This window comes from Pyxicephalus adspersus, chromosome 4 (genome assembly GCF_032062135.1).
Source record: "Pyxicephalus adspersus chromosome 4, UCB_Pads_2.0, whole genome shotgun sequence".
NCBI classification, from domain to species: Eukaryota; Metazoa; Chordata; class Amphibia; order Anura; family Pyxicephalidae; genus Pyxicephalus; species Pyxicephalus adspersus.
In genome coordinates this window covers 100,795,343-100,819,668 of record NC_092861.1, presented here as the reverse complement: position 1 = coordinate 100,819,668, position 24,326 = coordinate 100,795,343, and the positions used below count along the sequence as shown (strand labels likewise).

The following is a 24,326-nucleotide window of genomic DNA, read 5'->3' as shown; positions in this document are numbered from 1 at the left end:
GTGTTTTGCCACACCCCCTTTTTTACCACCCGCCTACAGCTTCCTACCACCCGGCTGAAAAAAATTTCTGGGGAGAACACTGAGCGGTGTGCCACAAACGCAAAAGCAAGTGCCTAAAACACTTTTGATGTGTACATGTGTGTTGAACAAGGACAGGTGAATTGTGTGATTGTATATGTTGTTGCAACATAAAACTATGTTTTTGTAATGTCCTGGAACTATGAGGCAAAAGTTAGTTATATAGTTACTACGGAATGAGAGAATGTGGCTAATTGCGTCTATATGTGTAATTAACTTAACCTGACGCCCTAGGCAGAATCGGACTTCAGATTTGGATTCAGCGCACTTGATTTAGTATAGGAAACGTGGATTAGACCAAGTAGCAGACAATATTAATTTTTTTGTGATGCAGTGTAATGCTTTCGTTGTGAACTTTTCTTCAGTTCTATTTTTCTCTCTGAAGGTTATAGAAGAGATTGAGGAAATGATGCAGGAATCTCCTGATGCAGAAGAGGGTGATTTGCCTTCCCAGTCAGATAGACTTTCTATGATTTCACAGGAGATTCAAACACTAAAGAAGTCCTCCACAAATAGTAGCTATAAAGACAGTAAGTATTTCATTTTATACATGTACAATCTTAAAGAACTGCTAGTGTGTGAAATATGGAATATGGTTTTACAGCAAGTTCTAAGGGCGTTCAGGCATATACACAATATTAAGGTGTATTCTGTATATATCTTTACTAAATCAAAAATGTAAAAATGAATACAGAATGATGACCAGGCCAACAAACACTTTTAAAAAACAATGGAGACATCAAAAATACAGGCTAAACTATTTCCCTAGTTTAAACATACAATAATTTGCACAATTTTTGTTACCTAGCTTTAGTTCAAGACTAATATTTCTGCTGCTCCTTTCCTCTCTGCATCCCAGTCTCAACTCTGTCATCATCCAGTCTGTCTTTTTGTCCTTGTCTCTGTCTTCCTTAGTCTCTATCTGTTTACATTATCCCACCAGGTTTGCCCAACTTCCATTTCCTGTTACATGCAGCCTGGCAAACCAGTCAGTTTCCATAGGAGTGTATGGCTAAACATTCAAGTCAAACTTAACTAAATTCTCACTAAATATTTTTATAATATCTATAAAATCATAAAAATGACAATAGCACTACACCATATCAGAGAAAAGTCCAGTACCATTTGTAGTCCTTAACTTTCCTTGTCCCTGTTGTCTCCAAAACCCGGTCGCGGAATAGTATATAAAAATCCTTTTTTCTATTTTAGATAAAAAAAAGATTTTGCTTTTTTACTCTCACCTGCAATATCGTTTTATTCTTTATTGTGAACTTGCTTTGGAGTGAGAACACCACTTGAACCTTAACGGTCATCTCTGGTCAAAACTTCTTTAACCTCCCGAGTGGTAAACTTGAGTGTGAGCTCGGGGTAGCTAAAAAAATAAAAATGCATTACCTGGTCCCATCGGTGTCCTGCCATCCTCTGGCCACATCCTCTTCGTTGATCTGTCCCCTGGCGAGTGCACTAACCTTTCCATGGGAGTTCCTGGTGACATTGGTGCGTACAGCCATCGCTAGGGTCGCGGTTGGAATTGAAAAATATTTTGTATTGCAATACACTAGATTTATATGTCTGAAAGCGGTACATTGTCTTTCATAAAAGTTTATTTTACAGTATAATAGTATAAGTGTATTAAAATTTAAAACAAAATCTTGTCAAAGTTTAATAAATTTATTCTTTATTTTTTTATTTTGACATGATTGTGTTTCAAACTTTATTATACTCATACTATTATATTGTAAAAAAAATTTTCATTAAAGACAATGTACCGCTTTTAGACATATAAATCCAGACAGAGATGAACCACCCGGGAGGTTAATGATGTAGCCCACAATCAATTTTAAGAAATAACAGTTGGTTTTAATTTAGAGCTGCCCCACTTCATTACCTCTTCTTAGTCATAAATGTAATAAAAATGCCATATTTAAGGGTTGAATGACTCCCAGCATCAGGCAACAAAGACTGAATATTCTGATATGTCACCACGGCATGATATCACTTGTATTGTTCATGCAGTGTACATCCATTGTGATGTATTTGCATTAGCATTCAGCACCATTAAAGAGTGTTGTGTTGTGCTAGAAACTGCACTATGCAGCAAACAAGATATGTTAAATGCAGCATCTGCACAAATATGAGTTTTAAATGTAGTGTAGTATGTAGAAAAACTTGGTTCTCCTCATAGAAGGAACAGACAATAATTTATGCAGATTGATTGTAAAGTTGCTTAATATGATAACAATATGCTCCTGTAGGAATGTTTTTTGTTTGTATGCATATGGCCATGAGTTATTGGCCTAAATCTGGTGCATTTGCAGTGATTACTTATGGAGGGTTAGAAAATCTGGCCTAGTAACAGTGCTTTCCCCACTGGTGTATAGTCTTAGTAAGTTTTTGGGAACATTCAAAGGAATGCCTAATCAAACTTATCTAATAGCTTACCCTTTTAAAACAATCTGAGAATGCTTAAGGAAACCTTAGAACCCTTTTACTAGTTGAGTATATTGTAAATGGTGACAGATTTTCCTAAAAAAATAATCTGCACCTTTGCTACACTCCCATTGCACTTACAGTAAATAGCTGGCCTACTGGATCTGTAGGAGTATATGACCACATCCTTTCCTCCCAGGATGCAGTGCTTTGGCCAGAGCTGCCCATTGATTTTCCTGATCATTGTCACATGAAAGAAAATAGTTCATGAGCACAGTATAAATAAGCCTACAAGGGGTTTGGAATTAAGTGGCAGAGAAGTGTAATGAAAAAGGGTATTGGTGTGTGCAGGATTGTTTCTTCAACAAAACCTGTCTCCTAACCCTGAATTGGCAAAGTAACCATATTTCTAATTTTATAATAGTTTGGTATTTTTAAATAATAATATTTCAGTATATGCAAAAAACAACAAAAAAACAAAACAACATGACGTAAATAAAAACAAAACAGACAAGTTTTACAAAATGATATAGCCAATAAAGACTGCGAACAATCATATAATACTTAAGCTACACAACCTTCAAAGTCCCCACAGAGCGGAATCAATACCCATACCAAGCCTTATGCCAAGATTCATAATGCTGTCTGAGGGATAGTGCCAAGGGAAGGAAAGAGAGAAGATGTAACCGAAAAAGAGAACGGGGAGTGTGTGTGTGGTGGTGGTGGTGGGGGAAGCTAGAGGGTCATCACAGCAAGCTTGGCATACGTAGGCATATGCCCCCTTCGCATCTACCGTCAATGTCTCTTACCCTAAAAGAAGAGGAGCACCCCTATCCAACCATGTTTAGATGCCAGTAGTTAATCCCATGGGGCCCAAATCTCTTTAAACTTATCCAAATGGTTATACAATTTTTCCAATTAGTCTTACATCACCTGCTTGAGCTCTTAATGCTGCAAAGGAGGTCAGATGGATTTCTAGTGCTCCATAATGAGGCATCTAGCCACAGTAAGAATATGCGCAATAAGGACTTTCTTTAGTTTGGTGAAGCTTGTTATGGGTACATTTAGCAAATGTGTCTCTTGATCTAACCGAACTGTGATTTTCGCTATAGCGGAAAAGAGGTCATGAACTACCTCCCAATAATGAACAATTTTTGGGCAGGTCCAAAAGATGTGGTAGAGCATTCCAACCTGGGATCCAAATCTCCAGCATAAATTGCTACAAGCAGGATACATGGTTTGCAGTTTATCTGGAGTGTAGTTGCGGGGATCGCAACCTGGCAACAGCCCCAGCATAACATCCTCAACTCTAGAGGCTTTGAAAAAGACCAGGCTGTTGACTAAAATCTGTGCCCCGTCTCTGCCAACTGGGCTGGTGACACCGAGGGTCCACCTCCCTGCCCTATGGCACCGTGACAGATACATAATGCAAATATCAGGCAAGATAGTGGGCATCCCTGACAAGTGCTATTGAAAATGACCCTTATGTACCACTGAGGGCAAATACATCCCCAGACGTGTGGCCAGTATTCTCCTAAAAATGTTCAGGATTTATCAATGCAATGACGATGACGCAAAGTTTTTCCCCTTTCCCAGACCAAAATATACAAGTGCAACATAGTCTTCACCCTCTAGTATACTGTTGAGCAATTATAGTAGATGAGGGATCAGCAGAAATTAATACATCTTATAATATAAATAAGAAAGTCCAGGTGCTTTGCCAAAAAAATAGAAATGTAATAGTTGCTTCAAACTTTTCTAGAGTAGTGGGGATATCAAGATTTTCAATGGCATCATCTTCCAAAAGTGGAAGGAAACACTGGGCCAGGTATTCATCGATACAGGATTGTAGGGTCAATCAGCCATCCAATTGTTATCTGTGAACCGTGGAATACAGGTCTGAGTAGTATTCCCCAAATAGCTGGCATTGGCTTCTGGGTCACAGTGAAGGGTGCCATTGCTATCTTTTATTATTTGAAGAGTAGCTGAGGCCACTCTTTCCCGAATCTTACGTGCCAAAAGTGGATCCCCCTTGCTACCTTTATCATAAAATCTATGATGTAGATACACCCATGGCTTTTTCAATTTGATCTAGGTCAACTTCTCTAAGTTAGCCTCTTAGCTCTACTATCTTACAGAGAGGAAACCAATGATGAGAATGGTTAGGATCTGCATAGCTCTTTTTAGATCCCTCGGCGGGTTCTGAGTGAGCCCTCAGTGCTGCTTTGTCCCTCCTAAATCGTGAAGGCTTTTTAATACAGTGACCTTGTATAACAACTTTGTGAGCTTCCCACAGGGTGGACAATTAGGACGCTGAGTGCATGTTTTCCTCAAAATAATAACCCAACTCAGTCTGAATAGCAAGCTTGATGGGTTAGTTTTTTTAAGCTAATAATTATTGAGCTGCCAATGGCACTTATGAGTAGGTTGATTTCGCACTAGCAGTCTGAAGGGGGCAGGTATCTGGATCCTGTGCCCGTGAGTTCTCAAGGTTAAAGTCACCTGGCATAACACTAAAGGACTGGGGTAATGATGCCATTTGGTTTAAAATATTATCCGAAAACGAGAACTGAAAAGAATTGGGGAAGTGCATATTGCACAAAAAGGTATCCTTCTGGGTTGATCACTGACATAGGAGGGACAAAGGAGACACCTGCTTTGACCAGTTGGGCCACTCCTGCTGGTTTCCTGCACTTATTTGGAGCTGTAAAGGCTAGAGGATATTGGCATCTCACAAATTGAAAAGTGCTTGTGCCATCCAGGTGTGTCTCCTGTAAGAAAGCTACATCTGCCCTGTTCCCTTTTGAGCTCCTCGAACGTTAGGCGGCATTTGGCTTTCAGAGTTCAACCCCCTCACATTCAATGAACCAATAAATAAATGAAAAAGGAGAAAAATGTCAGCAAAAGTAGCACATGATAACAAGCCCCCAACATTTCAGAGAGTAAAGCTTCACTTGGGTGACTCCTGTGGGCTGACTACCCCCCTCAACTAACCCCACTAACCATAACCAGTAAGGCAGATTATTGAGGTAATGAGAAGAGACTCAGGAGGTGGGCCATTGCCGACAGGTTTCCTGGGATCAGTTGGCCTGAGAACTGTGAAATTCCCTGACTACTACTGGGAAGCTAGTGATCAACATTATCTTCTTACTTATAAACTGAGCAACCACAGCCCTTTGATCCTACCCCCATCCTCCTATATTGCATCATGCCCATACAACGATCAACCCTAACCACCCAAGCCTTCTTCAGTTTGCAACTGCAGTTGGATCCTACATCCTGTGGCACACCACATACAAAGACCACAATATATAATTGTGATAGTATTGGCCGGTGTTCAACATGTAAATGTTGAGTCCACAATATAATACGGCTGACTCGTAAATGAATCCCATGGCATAGTTGTACAAAGCATAATATTGCCCCAAGGACAGACCATTGGGAGTAAAAATCGGCTTAATTAGATGGGCGACTGGAGTGGTGTTGATGTCTCTTTCCCCACACCATCTGCCAGTTGGAGGAAGAATGGGCAAAAGTAGGAAGTTGATCCCATCTAGAAATTTTAGCGCACATAATCCCCAAATCAGAGCACAACTTGGGGAAGTCTTCCGGCTGTCGCCGATGTAGTAAAAGTTCCATCTTTATGTACAGTGAGGCTAAATAGAAAACCCCAGTGGTATGAAATTGCATTATCTCTCAAAAAATTAAGTAGTGTTTAAAGGGAACACTGCTCCATTTCAGCTCCATCAAACTCCACAGAATTAATGTTGCGGACTGTACGCATAATATCATCCCTCAGGGTGATGTCACTCTGCCTTCAAATAACATCAGTGGGTTGTGTGCCTGATGGGCTCCATTAAATTTAATAGGTTCTGCTGTTAGTCTGCCCAGTATGTTGGTAAATATGGTTTGAAGAACCAAAAGTATATCCGCTTCTTAGGTGGCCTCAGGGAGACCGCTAACTCTAATGTTATTGTGGCGTCCTCTATTTGTCGAAATTCTCTAGGTGACACTTAAATTTACTCAGAACCGCCGCCTGTGACATGACATGTTCTTGAAGTTGTGTTATCATCCTTTTAGCGGGCTGAAGTTTAGCATCAAACATTTTCACCCGGTCTGCCAGGCCACAGAATTTTGTATGAGAGGAAGAGTACTGATTAGCCAGCTGTTGCTGCAAAGCATCCTCCAGTGATGATGGTGCAGAGAAGCCATGAGAAGCCGGTGCAGGAGACGCTGTGCAGACAGCTTGGCTCCTCCCACATGCTGCTGTGCACTCTGGTGCCATCTTGATGCACACGGTTTAAGATGGCACACGCAGTGGAGAAGCCAGAAACGGAGCTCCGCGAAGAAAAACCAATTTCGATGTGTGGGTCGGGACAGGGGACCAGGTAAGCTACGGCTATTCAGCGTGACGACTAAGCCACAGGATAAGCATTTAACAAAGGTCAGGGATCCATTTTAAGGAAAAAGATATTAAGGCAAAACAAATAGATATTTGTCACTTGGAAAAAAAAATGGGTAGGGCTCAGAACAGTCATGTGTTTTGAGCAGCAATTGGAGCTTTCTGTGATCATACTCAATTCTGTTCATTTAGGTAAAGGGCCCTTGCTCTATACAAAATTTTCAGACATCAGAGTTAAGAGACCATTTTTATATATGCTACAGAGTCTGTTTTCAGTAAGATTGGTAGTTGTTTTCATGCTTTTTATTTGTATGAATTCTTGCAAAGTTAGGAGATTTTAAGATTTGTAGTATACTGTATCATGGAAATTGCACCAATATGCGCCAAGCTCTTGCAACTCTGACAGTGAAAGTATAAACTTAGCCAAAAGGTTTTTTACCAAATGTGACTTCAAAGTGTTTTTTTTTCCTCTCCTATTTATTTAACCCCCCTGGTGGTATTCCCGAGTGTGACTCGGGGTGTATTCTACATGCAAAAAGTGGTAACCCTGAGTCACACTCGGGGTAGGAAAAAAACTCATACCTGCTCCTGGCGATCCAACTGCAGCCAGCTTCTGCATCGCATCCTTGGTGTGCTGCAGGTAACGTCGGGACGTTCATTAAGCATGGCCGGGGGGGGGGAATTTAAAAGCAGATTACATTGTAATCTGATTTTAAATGCCTGAATACAGTGAAATATAACACATAATAAATGTAGGCAGAAAGAGGGAACCAGTGACCAAAAATACCATTTGGCAATTTTTGGGCTTAGTGATACTTCGGGGAGTGGTGGGCAAACTCCTGCATTGGTCTACCAATGGGCAAACCTCCTTGTATTGGTCTACCAATAAATTACTTGCCACTCCATTCTTTACTACAGTCATGCCAGAGTACAGATTTACCCTGATCATGAAGTATCTAAACTTTGCCAACAATGAAGAGTTGGATGACTCTACCCATCCTGCACCAAATCTCAAAAAAAGTTCGGAAGTTTCTCAAATGATTCTAAAACATTTCCAACAGACCTATGTGCCACAAAGAGACATCAGCATAGATAAAAGTTTCATGGTAAGGGGAAGCTCTGTTAAGTGCAATACATTGTGTCAAAGAGAGCACGATTTGGCGTGAAAACCTTCATGCTGTGCGAATCCTCAACTGGCTACTTATAGAATTCAATCCTTTACACTGAAAAAAGGACAGAATTCAACCCAAAAAACAGCAACTATGGAATGGAAACATCTTCTGTACTTTCACTCATTGAGCCATTGCTAAATCATGGCTATTGTGTCACAACCGACAACTTTTACACATCTCCTGAACTTTGAGTTTCTTCTGCAACACAAAACAGATGCGTATAGAACCGTTAGGGCTAACTGGCGCAACCTGCCATCACTGTTTGCAAAAGGGAAGCTGGAGACAGAAGAAATGGTTGCCTGGCAGAAAGGAAAAACGATGGCCCTGAGATGGCGTGACAAAAAAGATGTGTGCCTAATGGGAACAATTCATAATGCTTCCACTGTTATGGTACGCACAAAAGGAGGGAAAGAAATGAAAAAGCCACAGGTGGTGATTGACTACAATAACACCATGGGAGGTGTCGACAGAGCGGACCAAGTAATGACATTCTACCCAAGGATGAGGAAACAACAAAAAAAAAAGTATTACAAAAAAATTTTCAGGCATCTTGTTGAGCAACGCTTGTGGAATGCCTACATTCTTTACAAGCAAAAGAGTGACAGGCCTGTGAGTCATTCTGACTTTATTTGGAACGTTTCTGAATCCATTGTCAAGAGCCACCAAACACCAATAATGGCCGTGAATAGACCTCAACATTGTGCTGTTGCCGTTGTCAACCCGGAACACCTGACTGGTCGTCACTTCACAGAGTACATCCCACCAACCCAGATAAAAGCAACACCTACAAGGATGTGTATGGTTTGCTCAAAGAGGGATGATAGTGGAAGGAAGATTTTCAAGAAAACCAGGATCTACTGTCCTGATTGTGTTGTTGGACTATGCAGTACCATGTTTCAAAATTTACCATACCCGGGACGTCTACTAGACATTTAATTTTATTTTTTTTTCCCAAAATCTACATTTATTTCAAATGATTATTTATCAATATTATTGCACCCTTGTTTGGACAAATTTCAGTGTTTTTGATTTGATAAAAGTTTTAAATTACATTGATTTGTTATATTATTTCAATATTTTTTTTAAATATTTATAGTTATTTATTATATTATAATTTATGATTTGTGTTTCACACTTTATCATACCCGGGAGTTATTCCTAAGAATTACAGGCCCACAATACTAAACAACAAATTTCCAACCAAAACAATGTAACACTTTTAGCATAAAAAAACTGACATAATTAGAACGCCAGGGGGTTAAACAAGAAAAGAGGCCTAATAAAGACAAAATGCTATATGTATGATCAGAAGTGGCAAAGTACAAAATGTAAGAGCCGATGACCCCTTCACATGTTACAAAGATTCAAATCGCGATAAGATCTAAATGTATAAGCTTAAGCAATTGACTTATAAGGAACATTTCCTTTATTCACTGCAGTCCCTCAGAATCCCCATGGAATCATGGCCAAAAATATTGGTACCCTTGAATTTATGTCAGAAAATGCACCACTTCTTCCAGAAACTTGCTGCAATTACAAAATGCTTTGGTATGGTCATGTTTTTTGTTTTTGTTGGCATTGGAAGAACCTTATTACTTGATAGCAGACCCTTTGGAAGAAGGAACTGATGTGAATCACTTTCTGTAACAATCAGTCTTTTACATCTCTACTGGAATTTATGACTACTCTTCCTTTGCCAGCTGCTTCAGGCCTCTCAGATTTGAAGGGTTCTTTCTCCCAACTGCTGTTTTTACATCTTCATAGGTGTTCTATGGGATTTAGATATTTGCTGGCCACTTCAGAACTCCCCTGCTCCTTGTCTTAAACCAATTCTGTGTGCTTTTTGAAGTATGCATTGGGTTATTATCCTGCTGTAAGACCCATTACCTCCTGCGGAGACCCAGCTTTTTGACAGTGGGCCCTACACAGTGCCTCAGAATTCTTTGGTAGTCTTTCATAATACCATGCAAACAGTCAGGACTACCAGTGCCTGAAGTAGCAAAACAACCTCAAAACATCAGTGAACCTCCTCTATGTTTGACTGTAGGGACGTGTTCTTTTTTTATTAAAAGGCTTCTTTTTGTTTTCTGTAAACAGACAAATCGTGCATTCGCGAAAAGCTATATTTTTGTCTCATCTGTCTAGAGCAGCGGTCTCCAAATGATGAGAAAATTTTGATGGTCCGCGGCTCTGGCCGGTGCCCCACCCCCAGCAGGGTCAGGGGAAGGACCCTGCTGGCGGGGCGCACAGGCTAGAACCGCGGACTACATCCCCCGTACAAATCCCAGGCTCAGGGAAGTGGGCGGGTCCAGGTCTTGCCACAGCAAAGCGGTAATTGTCTCTGTCCTGGGGCTGCTGGAGCTGGTGCCATGTTGTCCTAGCCTTTGTCTTGCTGATGATTCTGTAGAGCATGTACCAATAAATTTTCTACTCCCAGTTCACGGCCTAAGGTAAACCTTCTTTCCACAATCCAGGCATAACTATCAAGTGGGGGAAGTGGCAGCATGGCAGAAGCTCATATTGATCAAGTGTTAATGCCTCCATGTCTGAGCTAACCCCGCCCCCTCATATTGATCAAGTGTTAATTCCTCCATGTCTGAGCTAACCCCCCCCCCCCATCCTCTGCAATGTATGACTCAAAAAGTTGTGAAGATCAGACTACAAGTGTAAAAACTGCATCCATGATACAAAAGTTGGAAATTATGGGGTTTGTATATTCTTATAGGCAAAATGCTGACTTTATTGCTGATCTTCTGCTCTCTGGTGTTCAGTAAGAAATTGAATGTGAAAAACTGCACAAATTGTATAAATAAACACTTTTAAAGTAAGAATATTTAAAAGAAAAAATAGTACTTATATAAGATTGTGTTTATTGCTCTGTAAAGTATTCCTAATGTTTGGACTGTGCATTTAGAGCACATTTGCATTTACAGGCTCCCATAAATCATGCATCCAAAAGTTTTTTTTTTTTTTTTGTATATTTTCTTTCTGATTAGGTATGAACTAGGATCAACCAGGCCGCTTTCATTTAGAAAGTAGAGAAATTTGGCAAGGCATTCTGCACATCTTGCATGTTACTTAAGGAAAAGATATGTGATCAAACTGGGTTTAAGTTTATTTTTTTTTTAGGATTTATTATGTGTGTGTTTTGTAATTTATTATATTTTTCCTCTTCCTTGCAAAGGAGTAAAACAGATGACTGTTAAAGAGCTAAATGGGCTGCTGGAGGAAATTGAGATTGCCATTAAGGAGTATTCAGAGGAACTGGTACAGCATCTGGCTTTAAGAGATGAGCTTGAGTTTGAGAAAGAAGTAAAGAATTGCTTTATTTCTGTTCTCATTGAAGTTCAAAATAAACAAAAAGAACACAAAGAAAATGTGAAAAAGAAGAAAAGGCTAAAAAGTAACAGCACACAGAATGGAAAGCAGGACAAAACTCATTTACCAGGAACAGTATGTGTATACTACTTTTTTATTCTTCTTTGTGACAAGTATTTATGCTGTGTAGCTATCTACTATTTTTTTTATATATATTTTTTTATTTTTATAAACAATAAATTGTTAAAGGGAACCAGAGAGAATAATTAAATATGATCTTCAACCGAGATCTCCTATTAAACCCTTTGACTAATGAAATCTTGCCACAGGAGCTCTTAAGATATTAAAAAAGATGGTGTCTAAAATTAGTATTTGGTAGTACAATCCTTTAATGCAATCAGTCCCTAACAAAAATAAATCATTGCTACTTGAACATTTCTTTGTTTTATGAGCGTAAATATTTTATGAGAGAGCACTATCGAATCACTCAAAAAGTGGTTTCTGACCCCAAAAAAGTTTGGGAACCTATGTTGTAGACACTTGTAGTTTATGTTCATTTACAGTAGCTTCTTCTATATATGGAGCCAGTTTGTTCTTACTCCTAATAACCTGAAATATTTACTTACAGCTCAATCAGATTTCAAACTAATTAGGTTTGTTTTTGTTTTTTAAAAGGCTGATGACAAGTTAATCTTCTTCTTAAAAAGGAACACATTGATACACCGTGTCCTTATTTATTTTTGCTGTTAAGTCACAATTTCAAGCCTTGCAAATCAATGTCAATCATGAGGACTGCTGCTAAACAGTTGACAGTTTACCTTACAGTTACCTTGTACTGCAGTAAAGGGACAGGGAATTTTGGGTGTCATTACCCTTAGTGTCTTGACTAAATTGCTGGTCTCTCTGAAGTAAACTTGTTTTCAGATTATGCACACTCAAATAGTAAGATATTAATTCATGGTAAATCAAACACACCCTTCCTAAATCGTTTTTGGTAGGCTGCCAGCTGCCTAGTAAACACTGCCTATAAACTCTGAAAAACTGTTTTTGTGAACCAGCCCTTTAATGTCTGAACTATTTTACATCAGGTTTGTACAGCTGCAAAGGTCATTTCTGATCTTGTCAAGTTTATGCATACTTTTTAAAACTAAATTTTTAATCAACGTATTTTACGCAATCACTCTGTTTGATACTGGTCATTTGTTGTTGGTGCAAGGGGCCTCTAGTAAAGTAAATAGCTATCTTTATAATGTTTATAATTCAAAACCCAACTTTAGTACCCTTGTCCCTAAAGCAAACCATGGGCTGACTCTGTGGTTGAAAGAATTTTAATCCAATGAATAAAAGGGGGGGTGGATTAGGTACAATAAGGCTAGTAAAGAATGGCTAAATAAAGCTGGATGATCTCCATCCAGAAATTAAGATATTCTTGAATTGCGTCAGTTTTGAATACAGGCTGTAAAAGTGAGTTTGCAGTAAAGATTTAAAGATTTTATGAGTTTACTGGTAAACGTTTTTATTATAGAAGATGAGCCTGTACAACTATGCAAGATGAGAAAGTAAAGCTGGGGTTCAGATTTATAGTCTATAGTTTGGGTACAGCTGCACTTTCAGGCTTAACCAACTTTTTTTTCATGTCTCTCCACCTGACAGCATACACTTTGGTTAGTTGCACCCTTGCTCTCCATTGAACCACCATCCCAAAGCTATAAGAGTAACCTCCCTCTCCCCTGCAGGTGTTCTTTTTCTGTTACCTCTCCAGGACCAAGCATTTTTTCCCCCTAAGCCCCCCTTCCCCTCTCTCGGCCCAGCCTCTCCAAGTCCCATTGGTCCCATGTCCCAAAGGGCCCAAGTCTCATGGTAAATCCATCCTGTTTTGGGAACCCTGGTGCCGAGGGTATGGTGATGTGAAGCTCAAATAGCCCCTTTGTTGCGGGTAGGTGAGCAGTAAGGCAAGAACTTTTTCTTACCCTTTTCCTTTTACTTTACCTGTCCAAAAAAGTCACTCAGTGCTTTGCACATGTGCAACAAACTTCAGCTCATGGCCATCATGCAAATAGCAGTAGTAGAGATGCATTTAAAACAAAGAATGTCTTTGCTTTGTTATGCCTTTGGGGCAACCTGTTGGATGACTCCTTGAAATTGCAGTCTGAACCTCAAACAATAAGAATTGCATATAATATGGTAGACATTTTTGTACATACAGTATGGCTAAGTGGACTGGTATTCTGCCTGATGGTGTTTCTACCAGCATTCTGTTGTTCTTTATTATACTACTGTTTATCATCCTGTTGTATTTTGTAGAAAAAACCTTGCAGGTTTTTTCTTTGTTACTTGTACATTTATTAAATCATTAGATGTTAATGTACCATAACTCTCCAAACTACTCCAGTATAGGGTATTTTGCGGCTTGTATCATCAGCCTTGTTAGGCTAAAATAAGCATCCTGCTTTCAGCAGGGACCATTTTTTAAATACTTTTTCTGTTTGCTACTTCTTTCTAGCTGCTGTGCTGACTGGCAGGAAGTCAGGTAGGGAATTTTTATTTGTAAGTTCTTGTTTGTATTTGGTTCTGTGTATATACACATATATATTTTAAGATACTTATGGATAGATATGTAGGTGTGTGTATGTTTAAATAAATAAAACAGCTGGCCAAAGAAATCACAGGGTTTTGTCCAGGAGGACAGGTACATTGCCAAGATACAGGTTATACGCAGATTATTTTTCTGTTTAGTCAGACAGTTTTCCTTTTGACCTGAAGGTGGGGTTGAAGTACCACGCTGAATGACAATGAGCTTCTTGACCAGGTGGGGGAGCTAAAGAGGCCTGGGTATGATCAGGTGTAACTGTCTCACCTGAAATGCATCCTGGAATAATATAAACTCCCAGCCTGCTTATTCCTTTGGCTCTGTCTTGGCTGGTGAGCTGGGAGGAGGTCCAAGGTGAACTGTGAATAAAGATACAGACTTTGTTGGAAAAGCTGTATGGTTAGGGCCTTAGAGTCCTGCACAGCACTAGGTTGGGCTGGATTGTTAGTAAAGGAAACTAATAGTTAGTGGCCAAGCGGCCAGGCTTTATTTTGCTGTTTTCTTTTATTTTGCCTGTTTTTGTGTGAAAATAGTATTAGTGAATAAAACCCTAGATGCACTTTTAACCTGCTGGCCCTGTTTCCTGTTTGAAACACCTCCTGTTGCTACAAAGAGTGTTTATTGTGGTTTCTTTCTGTTGTGAGATAAAAGCCCTTCAAGAAAGCATACTAGGAAGTCAGAGCATGCTTCTCCCCAGCTCAGTCTACCATGCCTCTTTATAGAGGTTGTGTAACAAAGGATATATCTCCATGTATGCCAGTGTCAAAGGGTGCTAAGGCTTCCTTGAGCAATGTGCAATTTGTGCTTCTCAGTTTTGGCTATTTGTAAAGGTGACATTCTTCCCACTGGCCAGCAATGTAACAGGCATTTACTGTATCCCACTTACCATCACACAAGTGTACAGTGATCTGTGGAGGTGTGGATTGTGGCAGTAGTCCTTAGGACCCAAAAGTTGTTTCAGTGGTTGAGAAAGGTGGATTTATGCCATCAAAGGCAGTCACTGCACATGTGTGAGATCTCCATCTTTCTATTTTCAATGGCCGAAAAGTCCCTCCTGCACATGCCTGTTTCCTAAGCCCAAGCCTCCTGGAATTCGTGACATGCATATCCGTGGCGGGGTGCCTGTTACATATAGCTGACCACTTTGCCACCAAGCTCATCTCTCTAATAATATTTTATTAATTTTTAAAAAATATATATATTTTTTATTTTTATTTTGGGTAAAACACCAATATTGGTAATATCTTCTGATTGAATGATCAGATTGCAATATAACGTTTGTTTATATTTTTAACCACCTGAGAAAAGTTCGGGTTTAACACTTTTTGCAAGTGTTTTTACCCCGAACCAAGGTCGGGTTTAACGGCCAGGTGGTTAAAGTATGCTGGACTTGTGGCACTAAGACCTTGCCCTTCAAACTTTTATGTGCATCTTGCTTTAAAGAAGCAAGTAAAGTACAGTCAAGGGAGTTCTGGGACTACAGTGATCAAGCTGTCACAGAATAAATGTTGGATAAAAAATGTCTTCACTTTTAAAGAAAGCCGCATGGAGAGAATGAAGATTTGTTGTAGGATTCTAAACATTCCCACAGATATAGGAGTCCTGATAGTGGGACTGACAGCTCACCTTTTTTTGATTTTGCTTTGGTGGCTCCCTTAATTTTAATCCTTGTAGATGGGAGTCTTGAAGTGAATCTACACCACAACTGGTCTGGTTTTTGCCCAGCAGCAGTATTAGGATTGGTGTCACGTTGTTAAGGTGAGCAGATAAACAGGTCCTGTATGCTGCCAAGATGCTATTTGGAAAAAGGTATACAGAGGATAACGGGGCAAGTTGCCAAATTGGGGCATAGACATCAGTAGCTCTTCGTTCCATTCAGCCCTCATACATGACTTTTCTAAATTCACAAGATTTCCTGTTAAGAAATTTGTTGACCCTCAGTAAAGGGAACCTAAAAATCCTAGGTTCCCTAGTCAGATAGTCTACAAAAAAAAAATGAAAAAAAAAAGGTCGAAGTAAACTCTTACCAAAGTGTATTTCTCCAGACGTTGAAGATAGAAACAAGATTGTCCAAGTTTTCTAGCATTTGGAAAAGCACGGTGACACCCTGGGTGATTTCAGTCAGGTAACATGGTTACCGGATAGAGTTTTTGTCGGGCTCCCTGAGATCCTGGTACGTTTGGACAATCGTTCCAAAAGATGCATAGACGTGCAATGCGCTTCTATCTTATGTGCAAGGAAATAGGCAGGTAGTTGTGCCGCTTTAAATAGGAGAGTAAGAAAAGATTCTAACCCAAACTTGTCATAGTAAAAAGACCTCTGATGGCTTTAGATCAGCAGTTGCCAACCTTTCCGACCTCATGGACGACTAAATTCATCTTTTTAAATCTTGCGGACCATTAATATGATTTTTTTTTTTTAAAAAAGATACATTTGTAAAATCATGATCTTTCTATGGTGCCTGACAAGGACTGCGGAGGCCCTGATTTATTGATCAGCTTACGGTTAAGTAAAAGTATTACTATTGTTACGAATATCATTAGTTGCATTATCTTTGATATTACTAAAGAAATGCAAAATATTTGTTTACTTTTTCTCATTAATTATGGGTTTATTTCATTCGAATCTAAGACCAAGCAAGAAATGATAGTTATCAAAGTCAAACTATTTGATGCCATTAAATATACCAGTTAAAGAAAATACACTGTTAAAGAGGAACTATACTCAAAAACTAGTCTTTCAATTATTAATCTAGTCTTACTTCCACTAAAATGTCAGTCTTCTCTGGTGGCACTGGCTGGATCAGCTTACATCCATGCAATATATAACGATTTCTGAAGTGTTTAAAAGTGGCCAGTTTGTGACTGGCAAGTTCACGTTTTCTTCGTCTCCTGACCTTCTCCTCCACTCCCTCCTTTCCTGTTTTACTATTTTTCAAACACCTCAAGCTCACTTTACTACCCTTCAGTCTTTCCACAGCTCCCGGATGTTTATTAAAGTGTGTGTCACAGTAATAACCTTGCTGTGGTTCAGGGAGTCAGCCTATATCACTACTTGAACGATGTTCTTTTGCTGACAATATCCAAAACCACGTTGGAGGGTCACAAGAAGATAATTCTGCAAACTCCGGCTCTGGAAAAGTGAATTATGACCAATGCAGGGAATAGATACTTTTTGACACTGCCAGCAAAGGAATTATTTTATTATCATTACACAGTATTTATATAGCGGCGACATATTAAGCAGCATTTTATGAAGTCCATAGTCATGTCACTAATTGTCCCTCAAAGGACCTCACAATCTAATGTCCCTACCAGCCTGTCAGTTTTGGGGGAAATCCAATTACCTAACTGCATGGAATGCAATGTATTTTCATTAGTCAATGATTAGGATGGCACATGTTTGAGTTCCAGTTGTGATTCTTTGATTCTTGGGTTTGCTGCTTGTTGGAGTTGAGACTCACTGTACCCGGACAAGAGTTGGAATAGTGGTCCTCCCATTGCAATTTGTCTTGGGAAATAGCTCTGAGGCTCAGGACTAGGATTTCAGTCACCTTAGATGGTGGTCTCAAAGGTCCGGGAGCCCACGGTGAGGGACATTGACTCTGGCCTTCCTTTCAAAGTTGGTCAACTCCAATTTAGATAATTTGGGCAAGTGGGATGTTTTGAAAGCCTTCGCTTTGCTCCTGTATCAGCAGAATGTCAAGGTACCTGTGGACAGGTCAGATCGTCTGCATTTCCAGACAAACTGAAATGACAATTGTCTGTTTCCATCAAGTTACAGTCAAGTTTTTGTTTTTTTTATGGACATAGAAGCATTTAAACTTTTCTGCCTCCAAACACCCATCCTGAAAATCTGTTGGCTGTTCAAATGAGCAGATAATTTCTCAACCACGAGTGGCCTCTGGGCAGACACAATTTTCCAAACTTTCCAAGTGAATAGACCTGATGGCATCTCCAGTTAAGTTCAAGTGCCAGCAATTAATGGCCCATGACTCTTTCATGAAAAAGTAGAATTTTTTTCTACTTTACATTTTATAACCAATAGCATTGATCATAAGAGGTCTTTTGAAAGAGAAGGATTCAGAGAAAAGCAATAGTAATTATTTCCCATTGTATGAAATTGGAAAGGTGTTACCTCTAATTATAATGGCTACTTCTTTTATTCTTTCTTGCCAGGACAAACTTTTTCAGGGCCAGTGGCAGCATTCTATCCCTGATGGCCAAGTACTGAATGCCTACTTGTTGAAAGGCAGAAGCTCATAGCATCCTGCTTTTGGTTCTGTGGTGGCACATGCAGTGCTCAAAGCTTACAAATATCTATAAATAGATGCCACAATATATAGTAGGTTTTTGTTCGAATAGCACAATCAATGGTTTTCTTTCTGTTATCCCATCACCAGCCTTGGTTCCAGAATTTTATGCTATCAGTTTTGGATGAGGAACTCGGGATTCAACCTGTTTAGGTCCAAGTGTCAGCCCCCACAACCACCAAGTGGCTGGAACATCTTTTGCCCTGGCAGTTCTTCAAAGCAGTAGTGATATTGAAGCCTTCAGTAAAGTCATTCTTTTCAGCATAGGACTTGCCTCTGGTTCTACAAGTACACAGGGAGCCCCCCTTTCATCCTGTCAAAGTCTGCTCAAAAAAGAAAATGAACTTGAAACATTTTCTTGACTACTCTTACCATGACAAGCAAGGTATTAAAGCTAGGCACCCTCTTTGCAAAGAGCCAGATTGCATCTATCTTGCTGAAAATGTAAATGCATCCATCATTAAATGTCTTGTTTAAGGTGCATCACTGTGTTTTGTATCACTGCGAATAAGTGCTAGGAAGTAGTTCCTCAGCATTTAGACACTCACTTTCTGAAGGTTTTCATAAACATGAGGAAGATTTCCTCCATTGAGCTGCAGCGAAACAAACTGTTTAATAGTTGTGGAAGTTCCAGTCCGACTCCCTAGCAGTCCTACAAGCTGTCCTTGTATATGGAGCAAAGCTGTATTTTGCATCCTAGGGTTTTAGTTACCATGTGGTATGCTTACATCATAAGGGATTCATTCCATTGCAGGCAGTCAAGAAACATTCAACTAGGGAAGGGACAATCCTAAAGTCTTCATTTTCAGAGGTTTCTACTGAAGTGATCTGGATACAACCAGTTGGAAATCTCCAAACCATAATTTAGCTTTATAAGTTGAAGCTTTGGGTCTTAATATTGGTAAGTGGCTCTTTTTAAAAGGTAACTTTGTTTCTGTGGCATTGTTTTTCTTCCCTCACTTTATGGTATTGCATGCTATGTCCCAGCTGTATGCTGTCAGGAGGAGTGACAGGAAAATGGAAAACTATTGTCATACTTACCTGTAATTTTCCTTTCCTGTAAAATTCACCTGATAGCACATTTCCCTCCCTTGTCCTGTCGAGGGCCTAATAAAGAACACCTGCTGTGGGGAGGGAGGTTACTTTTATTGCTTTGGGAAGGTAGTCCTATGGGAAAAAAAAAATTCAACCCTGAATCTTTATTTTATATTTACCGTGTTTACTCGAGTATAAGTCGAAGTACCTATTTTTACCTTGGAAAACAGGAAAAATTGGTTGACTCGAGTATAAGACGAGGGTGGAAAATGCTGCAGCTACTGGCAAGTTTTAAAATTCAAATTAAACACCAATAAAATTACATTATTTGAGGCATCAGTGGGGTGTATATTTTTAAATATTTCTTTCAATATTATTTCAAAGAAAAAAAGTAAACTAGCCGTCACTCTATAGCGCTGATATATTACGCAACACTGTCCAGAGTCCATAATTATGTGACTAGCTGTCACTCAAATAGGCTCACAATCTAATGTCCCTACCATATTCACATTTCATTAATACAGTCTAAGGTCAATTTTAGGGGGAAGCCAATTAACCATATTGTCTATAAGACTAAGCCTTCCATAGCAAAAAAAACCTTTACTTTGCCTATTCAGGGAAAAAAAAAGCTGTTGGCTTTCACCCCCAATCCACCATTGGTAATACCTGCATTTTGTTCACTCTTCTGCCCCTCCTTTTAGCAACAGGAACCAAACAAGATACCCAGTACCAGCACCAATCACAACACATATATCTTAATGTAAAGGTCTGTGAATGTGTTGCTTTGTTCTGTCAGATCAAGACATAAATTCACTTTAGTTCTCCACCTCGTTGCTGTAAAAGCAAAGTAAGGTACGGTATGTATGTATCATATATTTCTTAAAAGTATACATGTGCAAAACAAAATAACTTTTCTTTTCAGCTCTATGTACTATACACTTTAATCTATCTTCATAAAAAAAAACATCTAAAATCAGTTTGTCACCTGTATTTTTAGTTACAGACTGCACTTTTTATTTTTATTGCAATCTCACCTGCTGGGTGATGATCACACTCCACTGAAAAAGCACTGCTGAAAAAGTAGACTTATACTCAGGTATATACAGTATCCTGAATTTGAAGAGACCTAAAGCGAAAGCGTGTGATCTTCATACCATATGGTTATGATTACTACATAAAATATATTTATTTCTCTTCCTCAGTTCTGTGCCCCCGTTCACATCAGGATGCAAGTTTATGCACTTTTCATGGCAATTTGCTATACCTTGCACAGTATAATCTTATAACATGGATGCCAGTCACTCCAGTCAAATTTGCCCAACTCTTGAACCAGAAATCTAGATCATCCATGTAATTCCTAGTGTATATTTAAACCTTGGTATTGCACACTGTAAAACTTTCACATACCAAAAACAAATGCTGGAAAAGTAGTGGTCTTCTTTTGCAAGTAATGTGTGTGTGTATATTTATATTATGTATAAAAAATTAAATTTTTCACTATATTTTAAGCATATTTTGTGATTTTAGTTAATCCAGCTGCAAGCTAGCCTAAAGTTTTTTTTTTCCTTTTTTCTCAAATGTAACATGTTAGTGTTCAATGTATTTCTCACAAACGTGTCTGATAATGCCTTACTAATCATCTTTTTCTCCCTTTCCTCACTGCTTACTGTATTTCTGTGCTTTGTAGCGCTTCAGCATGGAAGGTCTGTCAAATGTCATACAGAATAGCTTTCGCCAGACGTTTGGGAGTTCAGGTGGTGAGAAACAGGTGCTGGGATTCTCTTTATCTTTTCTGCTGTTTTTCTGTTATTTCTTTCCTTTTCCTTTATTATATGTTTTGTGTGTATATATCTGCTGTTATTTAGCTAGTGGTATATTAACTTTTAGGACATAAAATTGATGGGTTAATTAGCTAATTCAGTCTTCAGACAGTAATAATTTAGTTCTTATGAAATTATTGTTATGCAACATTAAATCACGGTAGTTTTTTTTCCAGAAATTAACAGAGATATACCCGTTCAGGGCATAGTAAAACAGATTTCTGCAAAGTGTTTTGAAATAATTAAAAATTACAAAACACAAAAATTTCTAAGTATACATCTGTATTTATGTCAATATTTGCATTGGCAGTTATTACAGTCTGAGTAAAATGGTCTAAATTATTGATAAACTAACACACCTAGGTTCAGTTTGCTACATCCTGTGAAGTTTCACTGAACCTGTTTGCTGCAGTGAGAATTCTGCCTACACCAGCTGCCAACCACTTGTACCTAGATGTACTTCCCCCTGACAATCGAAAGCCAGTGGAAATGCTGCAGCCAGCAGTTTGGAAAGGCAAACAACTGGTGGGTTACCTTGGCAGCCACTTTGAATTTTCACTACTTGTGAACGTCCACATTGGACTGCATACTGGATCACCCAGTTTGGATGAATTACAATGGCATTTCTCCTACAGAGACTTACCAGACCCCTATAATTTAAGAAATCATGGAAGATTCCGCTAATTGATAGGTGGTAGGCTGAATATAGAAAATTGGCTGTGTCTATTTTATTTACCTTTTTTTTTCTACAGTTGTACTTTCTACATTGCCAGTACTTCTGTTCTTCCTCCATTTTGATGGACAGGATAGGTGTTTCCTTTTTACTGGGAACCTTTAACTGCTGCGATGTTCCAGAAGGGCATTTTTTCTTGTGCACTTTTCCAGGCAGAGAGCAGCACTTGTGCTTAAAACTGTTCAGAGTTTGCTATAATTCACCTACATCTGACAATAGAAAGAGGGTTCAATATCATGGTAATGTTGGCGAACCTTCACAGACTGCTTTATGCTTTTTTTGTGCCCTGTTTACCTTTCCATTATCTTAGTCATGCGTAGTCACTTTGTAATGCTTCTAGAACCACCTGCAAGCTACCTGTTTCTACTTCCATTACATAGTAATTCAGGTCGAAAAAAGACATAAGTCCATTAAGTTTAAACACTAGGGAAATAAACCTATCCCAGATAAAAAATCCTAAGGACATAGTTGATCCAGAGGAAGGCAAAAAAAAACCCTGGTACAATTTGCTCCAACAGGAAAAAAATCCTTCCTGATTCCATTAGGCAATTGGATGTTCCCTGGATCAACAGTCTATGTACAACATAGGTCAGCTTTACCTCCGCTTCAATACCTGTGGACACTGTGAAAATGCCAGTGTTTCAGCATTTCCCTCCTTTTTTTTTTTTTTTTTTTTTTTTTTTATAAATGTTATGAAGTGTATAGAAAATTTGTTCCATCCTGCTTTTCTGTGATTTTTTGTGAACATATTGAGGAGATGAAAACAGATGTGAAAGATCCAAGAGCACAAGCAAATAAGAATAATGTTTTAAATACACATGAAAAATTCATTCCAATGGGTATATAAGTAACAGGTTGAAATTAAAAACTATGTGACTCACAGCTGATGTTAAAAAAGCCATAAAGAACAAGAAAAGGGCATTCCAAAAATAAAAAAACAAAGATCACCTTCATCGTTTGTAAACTATAAAGAGTATAACATAATCCAGCCCCTGTACAAAGCATTATTCAGACCACACCTGGAATATGCAGTCCAGTTTTGGGCACCAGTTCAAAAAAGGACATTGTGGAATTGGAGAGAGTGCAGAGAAGGGCAACTAAACTAATAAAAGGAATGGAGGAGCTCCGCTATGAGGAGAGATTAGCCGAACTGTATTTATTCTCCCTTGAGAGGAGACGTTTAAGGGGGGATATGATCACTCTGTATAAATAATTAAATGGTCCATATAAAGAACTCTTGTTCCAATTATTCACTTTTAGATCGTTACAAAAAACAAGATGGCACTCTTTGCATCTGGAGGAAATTCTTCACTGTAAGGTCTGTGAAAATATGGAATAGACTCCCTAGATTGCTTTAGGAAAAAGCTGGATGCTTTTCTAGAAACACAGCATATAACTAGGTATTAAAGGTTTAAATTAAAGATAACCGTGACCGTTGATCCAAGGAACATTCAATTGCCTCATGGAATCGGGAAGGAATTTTTTTCCCCTGTTGAAGCAAATTGTACCTGGGTTTTTTTTTGTTGCCTGGAACCAACTATGTCCATAGGGTTTTATATCTGGGTTATGTTTATTTCCCTTGTGGTTGAACTTGATGGACTTAATGTGTTTCCCCGAAAATAAGACATACCCAAAAAATAAGCTGTAGCAGGATTTCTAAGCATTTGCACAATATAAGCCATACCCCGAAAATAAGACATAGTGATAGGCGTGTCGTTCTGTGCCTGCTGCAAGCTGAGGCATAGAGGGAGGATAGAAAGTGAAAGTAAAAGTCTCCTAAGTGAAGTTAGGAGCAGGACACTCTGTTTTAGGTATTGTGTGTTTTCAGGGGGAAGAAGTAAAGCTGTGGCTGCCGTTTTACTCAGTACTGTGGGTCTCTCTCCCTCAGCACCAACCAGCAACAGTCCGTGGGTCTCTCTCACCCCCCACAAACACCAGTAAAGCTGCTGCTCCCCACCACTGACCAGCAACAGTCCGTGGGTCTCTTTCACCCCACACAAACACCAGGGGATGTGGAATAAATGTAGATTGTTGTACCATACTTAATAAAAATAGGACATCCCCTAAAAATAAGCCATATTGTGTCTTCTCGAGGAAAAATAAATATAAGACAGTGTCTTATTTTCGGGGATACACAGTATGTATTTTTTCAACCTGACCTACTTTGTTACTATATGTAACATGCTAATACTTTACAATGCTTGATATACCAACAAGATGATTAGGAAAATTGAAGTAGGCATAAAATTATTTGAAAAAAGATTTAAAAAGACTATTGATACTTTAACCTCCCGACCGTTAAGCCCGACCTTCGTACGGGCTAAAAAAAGTTGCTCTTTTCGTTAAGCCCGAGATTTTCCGTACATTAAAATCCCCACTTACCCAGGTAAGTGGGGATTTTAATGTAGGGAAAATCTTGGTCCCCCTGTGCTCATC

At 39.0% G+C, this 24,326-nt stretch overlaps 1 protein-coding gene across 3 annotated transcripts in view; it reads left to right on the top strand.

Annotated features, from left to right (window-relative positions):
• The window catches only part of FEZ2 (fasciculation and elongation protein zeta 2), a 76,105-nt gene that overhangs the window by 27,757 nt on the left and 24,022 nt on the right, over positions 1–24,326 (top strand). Inside the window, exons 4-6 of one of the 3 annotated variants that reach the window (XM_072409165.1) lie at positions 464–608; positions 11,267–11,535; positions 21,025–21,105. In XM_072409165.1, the coding sequence (XP_072265266.1) occupies positions 464–608; positions 11,267–11,535; positions 21,025–21,105 (495 nt within the window). Of the gene's footprint in view, positions 1–463; positions 609–11,266; positions 11,536–13,903; positions 13,931–21,024; positions 21,106–24,326 lie in introns of all 3 variants that reach the window. The other 2 variants (XM_072409167.1, XM_072409166.1) reach the window with 2 other exon arrangements.